This window comes from Diplotaxodon limnothrissa, linkage group LG17, assembly GCF_057381915.1.
Source record: "Diplotaxodon limnothrissa isolate DT_005_m linkage group LG17, D_limnothrissa_male_GT1.1, whole genome shotgun sequence".
Classification (NCBI taxonomy): domain Eukaryota; kingdom Metazoa; phylum Chordata; class Actinopteri; order Cichliformes; family Cichlidae; genus Diplotaxodon; species Diplotaxodon limnothrissa.
In genome coordinates, this window is record NC_140612.1 from 26,725,368 (window position 1) to 26,743,623 (window position 18,256).

An 18,256-nucleotide genomic window follows, 5' to 3' on the forward strand; every position below is an offset into this window, starting at 1 on the left:
GTAAGCAATGTTTAAAAAGAAGGGCATTAAATATATTCCGTAAGATTGGCTTACTTCATCTCTCTGAAGAGTCTAGGATGTTTTTCTGTCACCTTCTTCAATTAAACAGAAGCGACTTTCAAAACAGAATGTAACTTTTCTAGCACTATGGTACTGCTGTTAAATATGTTAAATATTAATTCTGTTCTAGCTCCTTGACTTATGTTTGGTCACCTTACACCTACAAGCAAATTTGTTTGTTTGTTTGTTTTTTTAATCTGGAACAGTCAAACATTTTAAAAGTCCATCCATTTATCCATCATCTTCTTCAGGGCAGTTCAGGACTGGGTGTGTCTGTTGGGACGGGTTCCCTAGTCTCATAAGGTGACATGAGGTGGGGTACACCGGTGTTAATTAACAATGCTTTTTTTTCATTTGGCTGGTTAGACACACATTACATTGACTTGTTGCACCATCCCGTGGTACAAACTGGTAATGCTTTACAGTAAATGTGTTCAAAGTTGTACTTTCTTCATATTTTGATGATAATTTCAAGTAGTTTTGGAACATTTTCAGCTATTTTAAGCACAGAAAGTTACAGGATTTGTTAAACGAAGAGAAAAAAAATAGATACAGTGCTTATGGCTGCAAGTAAAACCCGGGAAAGTATTTTATAACTTCTTCTTTTTTAAAAACTGAGGTATATATCTTCACTATGTCTAGTCATCATGTTTTCGAAGAATATGAATGCACCACAGCCATACAGTATTTTATAGGTTACTTTTTTTTTTAAGTCTTTTTCTTTCAAATTCTCCCTTTAGGGGTCACAAAAGTGGATCATCTGCCTCCATCTCACCCTATCCCCAGCACCCCCTCTGTCACACCAGTCTTCTGTCCTCTTTCATTACATCCATATAACTTTGTTTTCTTGTATAAAATTATATCAGCTTTTAGTAGTACTAGTGGTAGTACTGCTTAGGGTGTACAACCTAAAATCTACTAGCAAACTGTATGCAGGAGATGAGCTGCATAACCAATCTCCACATTAAACAGGACTAAAATAGAAAGGTCAGTGTTGTATATTTGCATGTACTCGTAAAAAGTCACATTTGTAAATAAAAGTTGTACAGAAAGGCAACGAAATGACGTTTGCTCCGCAGGAATGTGTGCACAAAAGTGCATTGCTTACTTTGAATGCTCAGACTTTGTCTGCCAGGCTAAATTATTTAAGCCACAAACAATGGTTGTGACCGGCTGTGAATGGGTGGGGGATGGGACTGCTATGGTAAGAGGTGTAGTTCCCATGGGAGCAATACATGCTTGTTATGTAGCCTAACCAGTTGCAATAAGTCTAAGCAGATGTGGTGAAATATTGAACTAAAGTGAAACACTGCATAGTACTGTAAACATGTCATGGTTATTTAAAAAAAATTATATTTTTCACATATGGTGAAATAAAAATGTTGTATACTGTTAATCAAAATAATAGTTTTAAGTTAGAAAAAAATAAAATTATTTGGGCAAGCAGTTGTAAGCTATGGGTGTGCTATGGGAATGCTTTTCAATTGATCACATTTCCAGTTGACGGTGATTGCCTTCAAAATAAAAGTTTCATACGAATCGCTTGACATTTATTCTTGCTAAAAGAAAATAATAATGAAATGATTAAAAGAAAGAAAATCTTGTAAAAATATATAATGATTGATTTTCGATGCACGGAATATGTAAAAGTATAGCATAAAGCTTATTTTAAGGGATTTTGTATGCAGTTTAAAGGTGTTTCTTTTATTGTGGAAAATTAAGCCGGAAGTGTTGATTCCGTTGCTGCTTTCGGAACACAGTACAGCGCGCACCACCCGCAACTGCACACACAGTACTAAGCGCTGCAACGAATGGAGGCGAACGGGTGGGAGAGACATCAGCAAGGAATTGTTTCGCTGTCGAAATAGCTTTCCCTCGGATTTCAACCTGAGGACATTTCAGTCGGGTGAAGAAAAACTGAGTTGTTGCTGTTTGTTTTTTTTTAAAGAAAAGTCGAATCGCTTTCCCTTTCCCCCTGAAGAGCTCGATTGCCAGTCATTTAAAAAAAGGGCGTGTGTACGGGGTGAAGGCAGCATTAACCAATTAATGTGGGTATATATGATATTTTAGACATTCTTTGACACCAGCTGGGTCTAAAGGACACAGTCGAGGATGGGATGCACACTGAGTACCGAGGACAAGGCTGCGGTGGAGCGCAGTAAAATGATCGACAGAAATCTGCGGGACGACGGGGAGAAGGCAGCCAGGGAGGTCAAGCTTCTGCTGCTCGGTAAGGAAGATTGGGGTGGAGGGGGGCGGTGAACGAACTTCGCTGTGTGTTCGCCCGCAGAACTGCTAGTTCAAAGGATACGGTTGGGAACACACCCTGCTGTGAAACCCACGTTAACCACCCTGGTTAATGGTCAGTGTTGGGGTTGTGTTAGATTACATTAGTTGTGAAGTGTTGCTGAGTTTCCGCATCGCTAGCTTACACCCCTCCTCCTTGCTAGCTACAGTTAAGCGTCCAATCTTCTCACTTGTAACACAACCTGTCCTTTTAAAAGGAAAAACGACACCAGTGTGGCCGAAATACCAGTGATATGTCATTTTGCGTTTATTTGGCTTTTTAAGGGGTTAGTTTTGTAGTTTGGTTACACATGCATGGCAGATTTTTCTTTCTTTGTTTTGCCAGCTGTTGGCGTTAATTCTTTCAGCCCGTCTCCGTGGAGAATTTATTGACTAAATCCTTTCAACAATGGCACATTTCCTCTCGTCTGGTCCGGTTCAGTGCAGTGAAAATAGGCCTTTGGCTCATTAGGGGCCCAGGCCTGAGTCAGTGACTGAAAACTGTTTTTTTTTTTTTTTGTTTTTTTTTTTGTTTTTTTTTTACTTAATTCGTTTCAGGACGTTATAGGTTAAATTCCTATTGTTTCCTATTTTATAACACTGTTTCCTTGTTCTCATCTGAAGACGTAAGCAGGCGTGTTGCAAGCAATAGGCACACAGCTTGTGCAACAAATGCAGAAAATTACAGTAATCAAGAGGCCAGAATAAAGGCTGATTCAGTTAGAAGCCACATAAACATTAGCAGAACTCATTTAAACAAAGCTGTAACCGATCAACTTACAACCGAAGTTGTATGAAGTTAGATGCTGATGTAGATATAGTGGCCTCATGCCACTTCTTTGCAGTGATCATTTTTGATTGATCTTCATTTGTGTACCCGAATCCACCTAGTATATGCTGTTGCTGTGTTAAATTGCCACTGACCTCAGAGATGTAATTTAAATGGCACAGCACACCCACTGATAACTATTACACTTCATAATTATGATTTGTTGCGTTTATTTCATGTGTTTTGTCATTTCCTAGCTCCATCTGACAACCCTGCGTGTACCATTATGTGAACGGTTTCCATTTAGTAGCTAGACGTGTGTGTAGATTAAAAGTGTTGCTGAGATGTGGGGAAGCACTGTTTTGCTTGTAAACAAAGACCACAGGTGAAAAACTTTTCCATCAACCCTTTTTAGGTGGCTCACTTTGGGAAGTGTTGACATGCACACATGTGGTATGTGGGTTAGCAGGACACAAAGTCTGAGGGAAATGCCAGTAGCAGGCAAATACCTAACAGAAGGCACACACAATTCAGAAGCAGATTTTCTACCATTACTTTTAATTTTTGAATGAAGATAACTGTGTGTGTGTGTGTGTGTGTGTGTGTGTGTGTGTAAAACTTGATGGGACACAATTGGCTTTTACTAGGGTATGGTTTTGTTTGTACAAGTAGGTGCATATTTTCCCATTACAGATCAGTTGCATTCCTTCGGTGTTTGGAGGCCAGATGGGGCTTGCTGAGTAAAAGCAAGCAAGTAAGGTCAAGTTTCTGCTATGTCGCTGTAGGGAAGAATATTAGTTTTAGTTTAGTTTTTTTTTTAATTTTTTTAAACATGTATCATACACAAAAACATGTGGCACTACTTTTGCACTTCTCAGTTTCTGATAGAATAGGTCGCGTGGCGCCACTCGTGGCTGCTTTGGCTCCATCACCTGTCATCTGTGTTTGATCCATTCAGTGTGGTAGCCAGGTAACCCGCTCGGCCTCTTCAGGTTCCTGCCTGAAGTGACACACACACACACACACACACACAGAGTTTGAGATGCCAGGAGAAAAGAAAAAGAGGACCTGTAAGACGAGAACAGTGCTAATGACGAGAGCATTAAAAATGAAAAAAGCTGCGGTGCGGTGAAGCACGGGGACCCGTGTCGGGCTTTTGAATTGTTTACTTTGCAGAAAAACAGTCACTGAGTAGACTTGAGGCTGGTGATTTGCAAGCCACTCATGAGTATACTTTTCTCTAAACACACCCTGTCAACAGTGTATTCAGGGATGCTGTTGTATACCTCTGGATGCACTCAAAGAACATTAAATCTTTTGTGCAGCTTGTGGTGGTGACCTCAACCCGGTGTCGAGATATTTGTATACAACAGGTGGCCACAGTTTGGCCACAATTTGGTGTGATGACCACCTGGTTTTCAAGCGCTGTCCTAAATGTTAATTACAGGCTCATGGTCTCTCCCTGTCAGCAGCAAAGAATAATTGCCTTGACGTAAAAAAGCAAAACTCAATTTGCATGAAAAAAATGATTTGAATCTTTGTAGGGCGTCAAGTCCAAACCAGCTGGCAGGCTCAGGTGTCTCTCGCAGAGTGAGGAAATGTGGTCTTTTCTGCGAAACATATTTTTCATTTAGCTCTAGTCTTAATATGGCTCTCATTTTATTTCCATCATCTCCAGGACCCAATTATCCTACTATTCATATCTACATGCTAAAATAGATTACAATCTCCTCAGCCTAATTACTCGTTCTATAGCTGTCGCGCAACTGTGGGAAGATTTTATTAATAAACCTCGGGCTTTTTCTGACTCGTGTCATCGGTCTCTCTTTCATTTTTTCCCCCCGTATTTTTGTTCTTTTACTAATTATAAAACCAGTTTTGCAAGATGGCTTGAAGATGGCCCCCATCTCACAGTAAACAGAGATGACAAAGTAGTTAAATAACTCTTTTATTGCTGTAAGCACATTAGACATCGAATGGGTCAGTCTGTGCCAGCGTGCGTGTGGTAAGCAATCTTTTAGTTGTCGATTTTTCTTTTTTGGCAGATCGATCTCTGTGATTTAGCGTGGTCGTTTCCCGCGGCGGGTAGCACCTCTCCGAGGCTCCTGGAATCCTTCACAAGTGACTCATACTTAAATCCCCGAAAGGGGGAGAAGGAGGGGAGGGGGGCGGAAAAGAGGAATTGGATAGTGAGTGAGAGGAACATTAAATCATAAAGAGAAAATGACTATAGGAGACTGGGAGAATGTAAAAGAGGAAGAAGCATGCGTGCAGCTGAATAAGAGTGGAAAACTAAAAGAGGGAAGGGTTCCGTGGTGTTGGGCTCCTGCTGCTAATGTGGCATCACTAATGTGTTTAGCACATTGTGCCAAACTTCATAAGCTCTCCTTGAGCCCCTGAACTGCTTAAACCCCATGACCCACACAAATTTATCTTCATGCCATCGATCCGAGCCCAAAGCCAGCACGAATGAAGAGAATTTTTACTAACTGCAATTTTGGTTTGCATGTATCGCATTACTCATTCTCCACAACATTTATCAGCAACATATGGTTAATCTATAAATGAGACAGCCCGGCCACGGCAGCCGTTTTAATCACATTCTTCTAAAATATCCTCCCCATCTCCCTACTTGAGGAAAGGACCAACTAGGGTCCAGGAGGGAAGATGTGTTTGCGGTCAGTAGATAGAAACGGCTCTGTTCTCAGTGGAAGAAGTAGAGAGGGGGGGAAGAAAACCACAATTTTCACTGCAAGGGTTTGCTCGAATTTTCCTAAAATAGTTTGAACCACTAGAAACAGAAACCAGCTGCTCCAGTGGTTCTGACTCTAGCTGTTTTAGGGTGGGTGTATCAAAGCTGTGGGCGTGTAACATGACTCTGCATGAAGAGCGATAGGTCAGGCCCGTGGTTCTAAAGTAACCCTTAAAGGTCTGTGTGTGTGAGTGAAGGAGAGAGCGAGTCGGTTCGACTTTCTCTCTATGTTCCTCAAATAGTGAGACTTTGACGAAAGCCACACCCTGATTATGTCGCTGTTGAGACACCAGGGTCAATTCACTTGTATAAACACGTGGCTTATGTTTCATAGATGTCTTTTTTAAACTTTCTTTGGTGTAATAATAAAGAAAGTTCTTCTCGTGATTTGCACTGAATTTAAGCAACAGTTCGCTCAAGAGTCACTGATAATTTGTCGTCTTGAATATGAAGGAATCCCTCTAAAAGGGTACCGAAATATGGTCATTCTTAATCCCGAATGATCAGTAATTGCTGATTTTAATTAACTGATTCTTCTCAGCTCTGAACTATTTCATGCTTAGTGCAACCTTTCTGTAGGAAAGTACTCCCAGCGACATTGTCAAAATGGGTCTTGGGCAGGCCGAGGGGTGCAACTGTGCCAGCTCACCAGCAAGCCATGCTCAGGCAACAGCGGTTGCACCGTCTGTGCGCAAGTCCTGCAGGGCTTCACACAGCCGAGTGTTTTGGCCTCGGAGCACGGGGAGCTGCCACTGCACCGTCAACCCCCTCAGGGGCGCTCCAGCACCCGAGTGGTGACACGTAATTAAAATAATGTGTCCTCAGGTGAATTTCGTCCAATTATACTGAAGGTGAAGTGCCAGTGCTCTGCCAGCATGCAGCTGTTACTGAAGGAAAGTTCGCAGGAATGCAGTCACAAGCTGTGTATACTGCAGTAAGTGTGTGTGTGTGTGTATATGTGTGTGTATGTATATATATATATATATATATATATATATATATATATATATATATATATATATATATATATATATATACACACACACACACACGTATTTATTTTGTTTTTATAAATAATGCTGTCTTACTGCATAAGGCAGGCTGGACAAGAAGTGGCACTAAAAAATGCAATATGTCCCTTTTTTCTTCTTCTTCTGCTTCTTCTTCTTCGTCGTTTTGTTTTTGCAATCACAAAGAAAGTGGAACTAGATTAAGTGGGTGATTTATTATGCAAGAGCACACCATGTTGTCCCTGCTGACTCCATCACGAGGTAAAAGATAGTGGTAGATTTCATGATATGATTCCACTTCCTCTTATTCTGTTTCTAGGGCTGACAGAGAGGAGCTGTGGGTGTTTACTTGGGGGAATGGCCACGCTTTAGTGGTTAGGAACACCTTCCCTACTGGCAGAGGAGTGTTACGTCAACAAGAAGTGGCCAATTGCTTCACTATATATATGTAATATGAGGACATTGATTGTGCATTAGCAGTTCTGATGTAGTTTATGGTAATACCCATTAGAGCACGCAAGTCTAATGAATGTGGTTTGTAAAGATATCGCATATGGGCTTTTATCGGTGAAAGAGAAATATCAGTAAAAGGGCGCACCCACTGGACTGGTGTGGTAGAGGAAAGGGAGCAGAAGGATGTGTTATAGGTAGTGGACTTGCAGTCAAAACCCACATGTGACCCACACAGAGCCACATGGTCTCTTCAGGTGACTGTGGCTCAGAAATAACGAGAGGAGTCATCGTGACACTGTGAGGTTTTCGAGATCCACAAAAGCCATGCCGACGGTTGCATTCTCTTCATGAGCACCCGCTACTCCACCACTAGTATTGTCTCATCAATCAAGGAAACTGACGTCAATCTGATTAGTGGTCAGCGCCTAGTGTCTTGCCATCCTGAAAAGGCACCTCACTGCTGCTGTCAATAATTCCTTATCATTAGTTATGCGCCCACGGCCTTCATACCAAGTGAACAAAATGCTGATAGAAATCCCAGGCGAGCATTCAGCTTACAGAGCAACAGATTCAGTCCCATTTTTGGGGATTTAAGAATCAGGGTATTAGAGGCTGTAACTGCCCGGAGCTGAGAGAGAATCTTTAACCTAAACGCTAAAGTCATGCACAGACCTCAAAGCGCACTCATACAATCACAGTGTTGTTTAGGAGTTGTCCTTTGGTTGACGTGATCGTGTATCAGATTGCGTTTTCACGGTTTCCCGTCATGCTGTTTGGTCGCACTGAATCCTCGTGTAAAGGCATAGACTTTCGTGGGCTGGTTAATATAAGGGTTGGTTTCAGATATATTCAAGTAAAGTCCACTTTTGTATTTATTTATTTATGTTTTGTCTTTTCCAGGTGCTGGCGAATCAGGGAAAAGCACAATTGTCAAGCAGATGAAGTGAGTACATTTCTCTCCTGTACTGAACGAGCAAAATGAACTCCATTCTCGCTTCTATTTTTTCTTCTTCCACTGGCTTCTCTGATGAGATGCACAACTGACACCACACTAGATTACACACTGGAAGAGTATTCATTTTCCTCAGCTAAACAGTGTCAAACACCCATCATAGTCTCTATGGGTGGTAATACGCCCTGCAAGTTGCAGTACAAACAGGTGTCATGCATAATGGTCATGGAAACAACACAGCAGCATACATCAGTGCGTGCGTGCGAATGTCCTGCATATGAAATACATTTTTGATAAATGTTTATGGCTGCATCGTCAATCACCAGCCATCCACATCTCAGAAGCACAATATATTTGTACAGTTTTTTTGGGTTTTTTGTTTGTTTTTTTTTGTTTTTTTTTACAGCACCTGTCCTACTGTAATATTACTTTATTTGTTATTGACAAGCAAGAGATCATCATTCAGTCCCCAGACAGATTTAAACAGTGATTTAAGGAAAGTGTTTACATTATGTTTAGTGTAGTGTTAATAGAGCTGAATTGTGTGTTTGTAGCTGGTCTAAAGAAATTCAGTTAAAAGACAAAATGAATAATTACATCATCTGATAAGTAAAGCTGGAACAGTTCAAATAACTGGCTGAAGGCTCTTTAGTCATTTGATTAGTTAAATTAAAGCCTTCTAGGAGCAAGTCTTGCCACTGAAGCATTCTTTGTAATGCAACCAGGCAGTTATTTTGAAGCCAGCGTCAGTTTCAGTCAGTCCCAATGTGATCGGCGTCTCTGTCTCCCCCGACCTGCACTCTTTAACAAAGATCATGCTAACGATACAGTCAGAATATAATATCTAAACTATAATGAGTAGATGTGACCACCATCACGCAGTTAAGGATGTTATGAACCTTTTCTGTGCTTAGACGTCAATGCTGTAATACCATTGGTTTGTATTTTTCATGGTTCAGCAACCACCATTCTTCTCTGGGTTTTGTTCGAGGTTCAGCTCCAATTTGTGAGGGTTTGGTGGGTTAATCTGCAAAACCAAAAAAATGCTTTAGGAAATGACGATTATCATTTTTAACGATTTTCTATTATTTTATAGACAAAATGATGATAATAATAAAATGATATTTAAGAAAATAAAAGGCAGATTAATCTTTCTGCTTGTGGCTTACATCTGCACTATCATGTTTTTAAGCACTTCAAAAACAGACCAAAACACTGGAGCCACCTGATTCCAGTGGGTGACGTGTTTCAGTGAAAATGGGCACTTTAAGTTAACCAACATTAAAAGAGCTCCCATCTTCAGGAGCAAAAGATGGACTCAGGGCTGAAAGCCAGCGATGGTGTAAGGAAGATGGAATTTGCCGAAAGACTGACTGACGCATTGTTGGTTTGGGGCTTTTAGGTGGCTTTGCAGACTGCCAGAAGTATGGCATAAAGCCTTTCCTTCTGAGCAGCAAAACCAAAGCTCTATTCAGAATTTTTGTGCGAAATAAACTGAAAGAACTTCAAGATATTATTTTTACGTAGCATGAATTCAGCTGATGCTTTTGTCTAGTAACCAACACTGAGTGCAACTATAAGAGGGTGAATAAAAGCTTCTTTTCCCTGGATAATAATTCCTGCAGCCAGAAATGAGGAGCAAAGAGTTCAGGGCCACTGTGGCCAGGCAGTATTTGTGCAGATGGGGATTTTTTTTTTAAGCGATACTAAATTTGAGCTAAAGAGGAAGAAGGATTTCTAAAAATGATTAAAAAAAATTGTACATCATTCAGCAGGAAGAATTGGTTAGGCCCACTGCTAACCAGTACCCCCCCCCCCCCCCCCCCCCCCCCCCCTTCTCTACAGGATCATCCATGAGGCAGGCTACTCAGAAGAGGAATGCAAGCAGTACAAGGCTGTGGTCTACAGCAACACTATCCAGTCCATAATCGCCATCATCAGAGCCATGGGGCGCCTCAAGATCGACTTCGGTGACCCAGCAAGAGCTGTGAGTAGAGAGAAGATTGTAATTTGGTCTGTTTAGAGTAGAAACCCAAAGTAAATTTGTGGTGTTGGGGAAACAAGCAGGTAGTTACATTAAGTGATCACTGTCAATAGGAACAATAGTCTGCTTACACGCCCTTCAACATAACATTATAAAAATAGTAGGGTCATTTATTTGGGTCTTTTAATTTGTAGCTTTCCCTGCGATGTATTTAAAATGTGACTGGTGTTTTAGCTTGATAGCTCATGTGAATCACAATGGTGGTGTAATGACTGAGATGGCTGATTTATGATATTGACACCACCCCGACTCCTCTCTCAGGATGATGCACGGCAACTGTTTGTGCTGGCGGGCTCAGCAGAGGAAGGCTTCATGACAGCTGAGCTGGCCGGTGTCATCAAGCGACTCTGGAAGGACAGAGGTGTTCAAGCCTGCTTCAGCCGCTCCCGCGAATATCAGCTCAACGACTCGGCAGCATAGTGAGTCACGCAGTCCAACACATAAGCAACCACGTTAATAATCGCCGGGTTCACCACAGCCGTGAGTCATCGGCAGAAAAGACGGGCGATGACAAAGTCTTTCACGTCCGATGACCAGGAGCCCAAAATGAGCGCGTTTCCACTGTAAACACAGAAGCCAGACACACGCTGCCCCAACCTTCAACCATACTCAGAGAGCTACTTGTATGGCTGATGTGTCTGGACTTTTAATCTGTCAATATTTACTTTCCTCTACCGTGCCTGAAGAGCGATGGCTGCAAAGACTATTTAATCTTTGACCTTCTCCTTCAGCACAGGAACATTTAGCACATGCTTAAAGATTTTAAAAACTCAGTAAAAAAAAAAAAAGAAATTTCTGTAGCTGAACATGTCTTTACTAGTTGGAACCTAGCATATATTGCCCCTGGCACTTCAACAAATTCTATCACAAGGCAGCTTTTTTTTTTTCCTTTTATTATTTTTCAGGGTTGGAAAGCCATCTACCTTGTTTTGCTTCTATAGAGCAAACATCAGCAGTTATATTGCAGCAGTTGTCCATTTTCTAATTAGTTCCGCTTATCCTGCTGTCCAGGGGCTTTTCTAAATTATTTTTTTTTCACTCCACATAATATCCTGCAGGACAAACAGCAGGCTTGTCTGCATGAAATTGAGATTACTTTGCTTCTGCTAACAACTACAGGTTACTAATCCCCCCTCCTTCCTTTTAAATTATCACCAGTAACCTTGAGGTATCAACTTAAAACGTAATGCATCCAAAGTGTGTTTAGTTTGTCTAATATACTTAACGGTATTGCATATTTTAAAAGATTAAAAATATTTCTACTCTGTTTGCAAAATGTTCTATCTTCATACATGTGTTGCAGCACTACAGTCGGCAGAGAATGTTGTTTTTGTTTGCACTGATGTCCAAGAATTTTGTCGAGAAAGCAAAAACCTACTCGAAGTGATAAAGAATAAATAGAATTCCACCCTTCTATTTTCAGTACACAGCTATTCCCATACAAGGTAATGAGAGTCTATCCCAGCAGGTACTTTATTTGACAAAATGTGGGACAGCACCCTGGACAGATGGCTGGTTTATTACAGGGCTAATGCACAGAGACAATCGCACTCACACGTAGGGAGTTTCCAATTCAGCTGCAAGTTGTTAGGACTGTAGGAGGGATCAAAGCACATAGAAGGGAACCCCGCAACCAGCGAAAACAATGTACACTCCCCACTAATAAAGAGCAGGACTTAGATTAAAACCAAGGTCCTGTTTGCTGTGAGGCAACAGCTCTAACCACAAAACCACTGTTAAATTTAGACACAATGGCAAATGCTCTATACTGTCACTAGCTTCCTCTTTTTTTGTTGTTGTTGTTTTGTCTCTACTGAAAAACTGAATTCAAATGTGTAAAACAGGGCTGTATTGAAATGTGTACATAAAATGACTAGTTTTATGACCAGAATATAGAATCTAACCTGGTTTTCACCTCCCTGCACTGGGAGCAGAGACAGGTGACCTTGATCCATTTTCTCCAACCCTCCCCTCCTCATGTCCTTTTCTTTATGTCCTTCTCTCAGCTACTTGAACGATTTGGACAGGATATCCCAGGCCACCTACATCCCAACTCAGCAGGATGTCCTGAGGACCCGAGTGAAAACCACGGGCATTGTTGAGACGCACTTCACATTTAAGGACCTGCACTTCAAGTGAGAATTTTGTTGTAACAACTGGCTCAGAGTGTTTTACAAGATGTCTTAATTAGTTTTCCTTCCTGTTACTGACTCATTCACTCCAAAAGAAATTCCCTTTATGCATTCACAGCTGTAAGTTGTGACACAGTCTGCGAAGGTGTTGCGCACATCAGCGATGACTCAGTTGTCACCCTCTTTTAATGTACACAGACAGGAAGTGAGCGCAGGAGGTTTGGTGATGTCATGATACCAGGAATGTTTTTAGCCAATTCAGCGTCACATCGCTGTAATTAGCTCCATAAAAGCACACTTCACTTACAAAAGCCAAAGTAGATATTGCTTTATGTAATGCGGGAGTTTACAGGTTTTCTCAAGAACAAAGTATTTATTTAGTTTAGGTACTCATCTGGTTGAATTTGCTTCCAATTTAATCTGAACACCAAGTATGGTTTAATTTCCTTTCAAAAGCCCGCCTCCTGTTCCATCTTTAAAACTAAAGTATTTCCAGATGGGACTTGTGCAGTTTTATACACCAGTAGGAGCTATTACAGAAGCTAAATGAGGCCTTGAATGGTTCCCTTGGTATTTCTTATTGCACTACAGCTGTGTGTTTTTGTACATCGGTGCACAAGGGTGTCTCACGTAATGTATGCTCAGATTGATTTTCTTAAAAATGTGGAAAAAACTGTAGATATAAAGTGATATCTGTGATGAGCCTTAATTGAAAATCATAGTCCTGTTCACGAATTGAAGTACCTACATTGCCCTCTCAAGTAAAACCAGAAAAGTGCTTTTCTGATAGCCTGTATATGAAAGATGGAAGTAGCCACCATCACATCTGGCTCAAGCTTGGCATTTTGGCTTTAGCTGTCTTTTTGTTTTTTTATTTTTGTTTTGTTTTGTCAGCCAGATGTTACCATAAGGGTATGTCTGTGGAGTTAAATAACACTAGTCTCATGAAGCTAGCTTAGTTAGCAAGTTGAATGTGTAATTCACTGTAATATTGCATGAAAAGGAAACTAGTACGAGTTGCCTGGTTTGGTTATTCTCAATCTCTCTTTGTGTTTATACTTGTTGTATGCCTCAGTGTTTTCTGTAGTAATGTTTTTAAAGTTCATCTTTCATTTATAACCACAAAGTCATTTGTTTTCTGTACTTTTATCACTACTCGCCATAGTAGTCATTTTTTTTTTTTTTGTAAACCTCTGGATTTCACAAGCACTATCTCTAATGTAAGCTGTCATGCTGAGGAACATGCTCACACGATCCCACTCCTGTCTTCAACCCAGAATGTTTGATGTAGGAGGTCAGCGGTCTGAGAGGAAGAAGTGGATCCACTGCTTTGAGGGTGTGACGGCCATCATCTTCTGCGTGGCTCTCAGTGATTATGACTTGGTGCTGGCTGAGGATGAAGAGATGGTGAGTGGTTCAGCTGTGTGACTCATGGAACATGACATAATAGCAGGCACTCTATGTTCACACACAGCAGGAACTTTGTCTTTGCGTATTATAATCACAATGGTCATAGAAGTAGAAGCGAAGGATCGGTTCCACTCGTGACATCTTCGTGGATCACTGAGCGAAGCACAAAGACCCATCGTCACTTTCCTTTTTCTCCTCAGAACCGAATGCACGAGAGCATGAAGCTGTTTGACAGCATCTGCAACAACAAGTGGTTCACAGACACCTCCATTATCCTCTTCCTCAATAAGAAGGACCTGTTTGAAGAGAAAATCAAGAAGAGCCCTCTTACCATCTGCTACCCAGAATACGCTGGTGAGTCTGGCAGTAAAAAGCCTTTTTCATCGATTCACATTGTGCTCAGGATACCCTCAGTTGGTGTTGTTATAAAACAAAGTCTTACGGCAGATTTTAAAACTGTTTACTTTCCTGCTAAATACAAAGTTATAGCTAAGAGATAACCTGCCCACCACTCGATCTTTGAATCTCAGTAATCAGTCTTAACCCAAATGTTGTTTTTGTGTAGCATCTATGTGCCAGACTACTTGTTGGCCACCACCAGTAACCTTCTCAAATTATTGCTTCAACCCAGCATGTTCGTCTACATAAACCTGCCGAATTTTCTTTTCAATCTCTGCTTTTTATACACAATAATTCAAATGCATCCTAATTAGTGGATTATCAAAGCATTATAGCCATTAGGGATGTCCTGATCATGATGTAGGGCCATACCAGCATTTGGCATAACAATTTAGCCATTTATTTCTTCTTCTTTTTTTCATACAAAGGAAGCACACTTAGCAGGATAAAGCCCAGCCATGCTATTCATTTCCTAGCGCCGTACAAAAATTACGCTTTCCCTGTCCCTTCCTTACATGGTAACTTCCCAGGCTACTTCACTTCCACCTCCTCGTCTTTCTCAGGCTCCAACACGTACGAGGAAGCAGCTGCCTACATCCAGTGTCAGTTTGAGGACCTGAACAAGAGGAAGGACACAAAGGAGATTTACACCCACTTCACCTGCGCCACAGATACCAAGAACGTGCAGTTTGTCTTTGACGCTGTTACTGACGTCATTATCAAGAACAACCTGAAAGACTGTGGACTCTTCTGAAGATGACAACCTTTTTTTATTATTATTATTGGTAAGTAAGCCCTCACATGTGGCGCACACGTGTGTCATGGATGAGGGCACATATAAGGAATACAACTGCTTATGTGCTCACCAGGATGGAGTGGGAGTTGAGTAAACCACTGGAGCCTTATTTGAATATCTACATCTTTCCATGATGATTAAAAACTTACTTTTATATAAATATATGTGTGTGTGTGTGTGTGTGTGTGTATTTTTGTTTCCAGAATATAAGTATTCAGAGCATAAAGAAGGAAAATAATCCATCATTTAATCAATGATGTGTGCAAATTTGTGCCGTCTTATTTTCAAAGGCTTGAATTCATTTTCTGCTTAATTTAGATGCATGTGAAACGATAGCGGCAAGGTCGAGGTCTGCAAAGCCTCTCCTTAAACCACCACCCCTCCTCCATCTACTCGTCTTTCATGTTTCTTTATTTCTCCCCTTGTGTCCTCAGGCAGTGGAGCCAGCTTATTGTGCATCTTTAGTGGGGAAGATGAGAAGAATGGGGAAAATCAGTCACGGACCAGTGCTGTACTATATGCCACTTTTAACAGCTTTATTTATGTTTTTCGTCTTGGAACCTTTGGAACTAGCGTTACATTTGTGTAGGATGTTTGTATCATTGTAAAGGCGTCACTGCAAAATTCTTTTCATCTTTTTTGTTTTTCTGTTTTTGAGAAAGATCTTTTTTTTTTTTTTTTGCTGTTCCTTCTGCCACTGTCTCTGGAAAATGAAACTTCACTGTTGATGGAAATGCTTCTTTTCTCCCTTCCCCGCAACCAAAAGGGAAGAAAAGGGGTGCAACCTTTGAGTCCAGTTTGTTGGTACTTGTGCCTTCGCATGCCTTTTACTGCGGTCGTAGTACAAATGCTTGTTCTTTTGCCTGCTGAATTGTTCTAGTCATTAAGAGGTAAACTGTTTTCATATGTTAGTGTCTCTGCTATCTTCTGTGTGCACACCACTGAGCTTTCAGGAGGATTTACCTCTAGTTTATAAGGTACATGGGTCTCCATTGTGACCAACATGTAGCCTCCACGGTCCCCTAATTCCCACCCACCCTGACAATGGAAGGCCTCGTCAGCCAATCACACAGTACAATACTGCGATCTATATTGTTACATTTACCCCACAAATATGGGGTCCTGGTTTTTAAACTATCTGTAAAATATCCATTCTTCCCAAACATTCAAAAAATGGTTAGCTGAGGCACTGAGCTTATAATATGCTTAAGTGTTTTAAGTACTAAGACCAGAGTAGGCACATTTTACTGTATATTTTAATGTATTTTTTTTGGGGGGGGGGGCTTATGGAGAATTTGGTGTTGAGAAGAGAAACTAAATCTCAGAATAGATTATGAAGGTGAGGATGAGGTCTGAAATGTTTTAAAATTCAGGCGCTGTTCTTGGATCCTGGCTAATGATGATTTTTGAGAGTAGAGACACTGCTTGAGGATCCTGGAAACTGTGATGGTCAAGGAAGCCTGGTCTGTTATCATAGATCAGCAATACTTTGGCAAGAGAGTGATGTAAAATGTCATCCTGGATCTGTTCATATAAAGAAACTGCCACAACTGTCAGTGTATGTATGTTCTCCGTGGAAGGAGAATCTTTGTAGACTCATCTCCCTTATTTTGCTAATAAAAACCATTTACAAACAATGTGGCTGCTGTATCGTATATAATGACTTTCTTTGACATCTGGGGGCTTTTCTTTTTTTTTTTTTTCCCTGATGACTAAAGTTTACAGGGTTACTAAAATGATTTAAAAACATCTTTTTTTCTAGTCTACCAAAGGTTACATACATTCATGGGCACGAACGTCATGGTAAGTTGGGGCTTTTTACATGATCAAACAGCATACATCTTTAATTACTGTAAAAAAACAATCAAATGTATACATATAGGCTCAAATTTAGTCCCTTAGCAATTTGCAACTCAACCACACACTTGGCCGGATGTTGACCACTCTTGGCAGAATTGGTGGAGTTAATTTAAATTGATTTGTTTCTTGCCACAGAGCTTTCTTTCAGTACGGTTGTTGGGTCTTCAGGAAGGTCATTTCAGATGCTTCCCATTCCAAAAAGAGTTTGGATCTGTTTGGGATGATACTACCACCACCATGCTTGACAGGTGGTACTTGGGTTTGAAAGCCTCAGGTTTACTCCTGAAGGCATTTGGCTTGACCCATATGTGCAGCGGCAAATTTCATTGAAGCTTTAGGGTGTCTGTTTTGGAACAGGGACTTTTTCCTTAGTCAGCAAACTCAGTCCATAAAGATCGAAAACTTTATTGTGGACAGTGATGTATTAATAATAATGGATACTTTATTGATCCCCATGGGGAAATTACTTGTTTTTCTCTGCATTTGACCCATTCACTCAGTGAAGCAGTGGGCAGCCCACTAAGCAGGCGCCCGGGGAGCAGTGTGTAGGGACGGTACCTTGCTCAGGGGTACCTCAGGGTAGCCGTTAAGTGGATTCGAACCGCCGACCTTCCGATCATGGGGCGACCACTTTACCTACTGAGCTATCCCTGCCCCTGGTGTTCCAGGAATGAATTGCAGGTTTGAACCTTGGTGGTTCCTGGGTTACTCCTGAACATCCTAATTTCTTCTAATCTTAGGGGAACCATTTGGGTTTTATTTCAGACCTTGGCAAAGTGGTCTGGAATAAAAGTGGTCTGTAGCCAAATAACTCGTATTATTGTGCAGTTGTTGGAAATGATCATCTTGGAACTTGCTGTTTAGAAATGGCTTTAAGACAGTGGTCCCCAACCCCCGGGCCTCGGACCAGTACCGGTCCATGAGTCGTTTGGTACCGGGCCGCGAGAGTTGAGGCTCAGGTGTGAAATGTATGGTTTTCAGGGTTTTTATCGGTTTTCAGCGTTATTTTGTTATCGTTTTTATCTTTAACTCTGTTTTCCTGGGTCTTTTCACGTGTGTTATGAATAAATCTTCTTTTTTTCGGTACCGGTACTAGTTTTATTTTGTTGTATTTTTCCGCGACACCTTAAAGGCCGGTCCGTGAAAATATTGTTGGGCATAAACTGGTCCGTGGCGCAAAAAAGATTGCTTTAAGAGACCTTCCACCATGTGGGAAGAACCTGACGTTTCTTGAACTTTCTTGATTGTATTGATCAGTTGTCATACAAACCCTGTTTATACTGAAAAAGAGAATCCACCAGTTGTAGTCAATTATGATCATTTATGAGAAAAT

General features: G+C 41.0%; 1 protein-coding gene across 1 annotated transcript; it reads left to right on the forward strand.

Moving 5' to 3' along the window:
- Positions 1-1,842: 1,842 nt before the first annotated feature.
- gnai1 (guanine nucleotide binding protein (G protein), alpha inhibiting activity polypeptide 1) lies at positions 1,843-16,692 on the forward strand. Its single transcript, XM_085376071.1, has 9 exons — positions 1,843-2,290; positions 8,231-8,273; positions 10,128-10,269; positions 10,588-10,745; positions 12,333-12,461; positions 13,736-13,865; positions 14,069-14,222; positions 14,831-15,052; positions 15,498-16,692. Exons 1-8 carry the CDS (start codon positions 2,173-2,175, stop codon positions 15,019-15,021), a joined length of 1,065 nt encoding a protein of 354 aa, XP_085232197.1. The 5' UTR covers positions 1,843-2,172; the 3' UTR covers positions 15,022-15,052; positions 15,498-16,692.
- The last annotated feature ends 1,564 nt before the right edge of the window (positions 16,693-18,256 follow it).

Excerpts from the sequence above, each read along its gene's own strand:
- gnai1 (XM_085376071.1), top strand. The coding sequence starts at position 2,173 with ATGGGATGCACACTGAGTACCGAGGACAAGGCTGCGGTGGAGCGCAGT. Across the intron at positions 10,270-10,587 it reads TCGGTGACCCAGCAAGAGCT|GATGATGCACGGCAACTGTT; the intron begins GTGAGTAGAGAG and ends CTCCTCTCTCAG. Across the intron at positions 13,866-14,068 it reads TGGCTGAGGATGAAGAGATG|AACCGAATGCACGAGAGCAT; the intron begins GTGAGTGGTTCA and ends TTTTCTCCTCAG.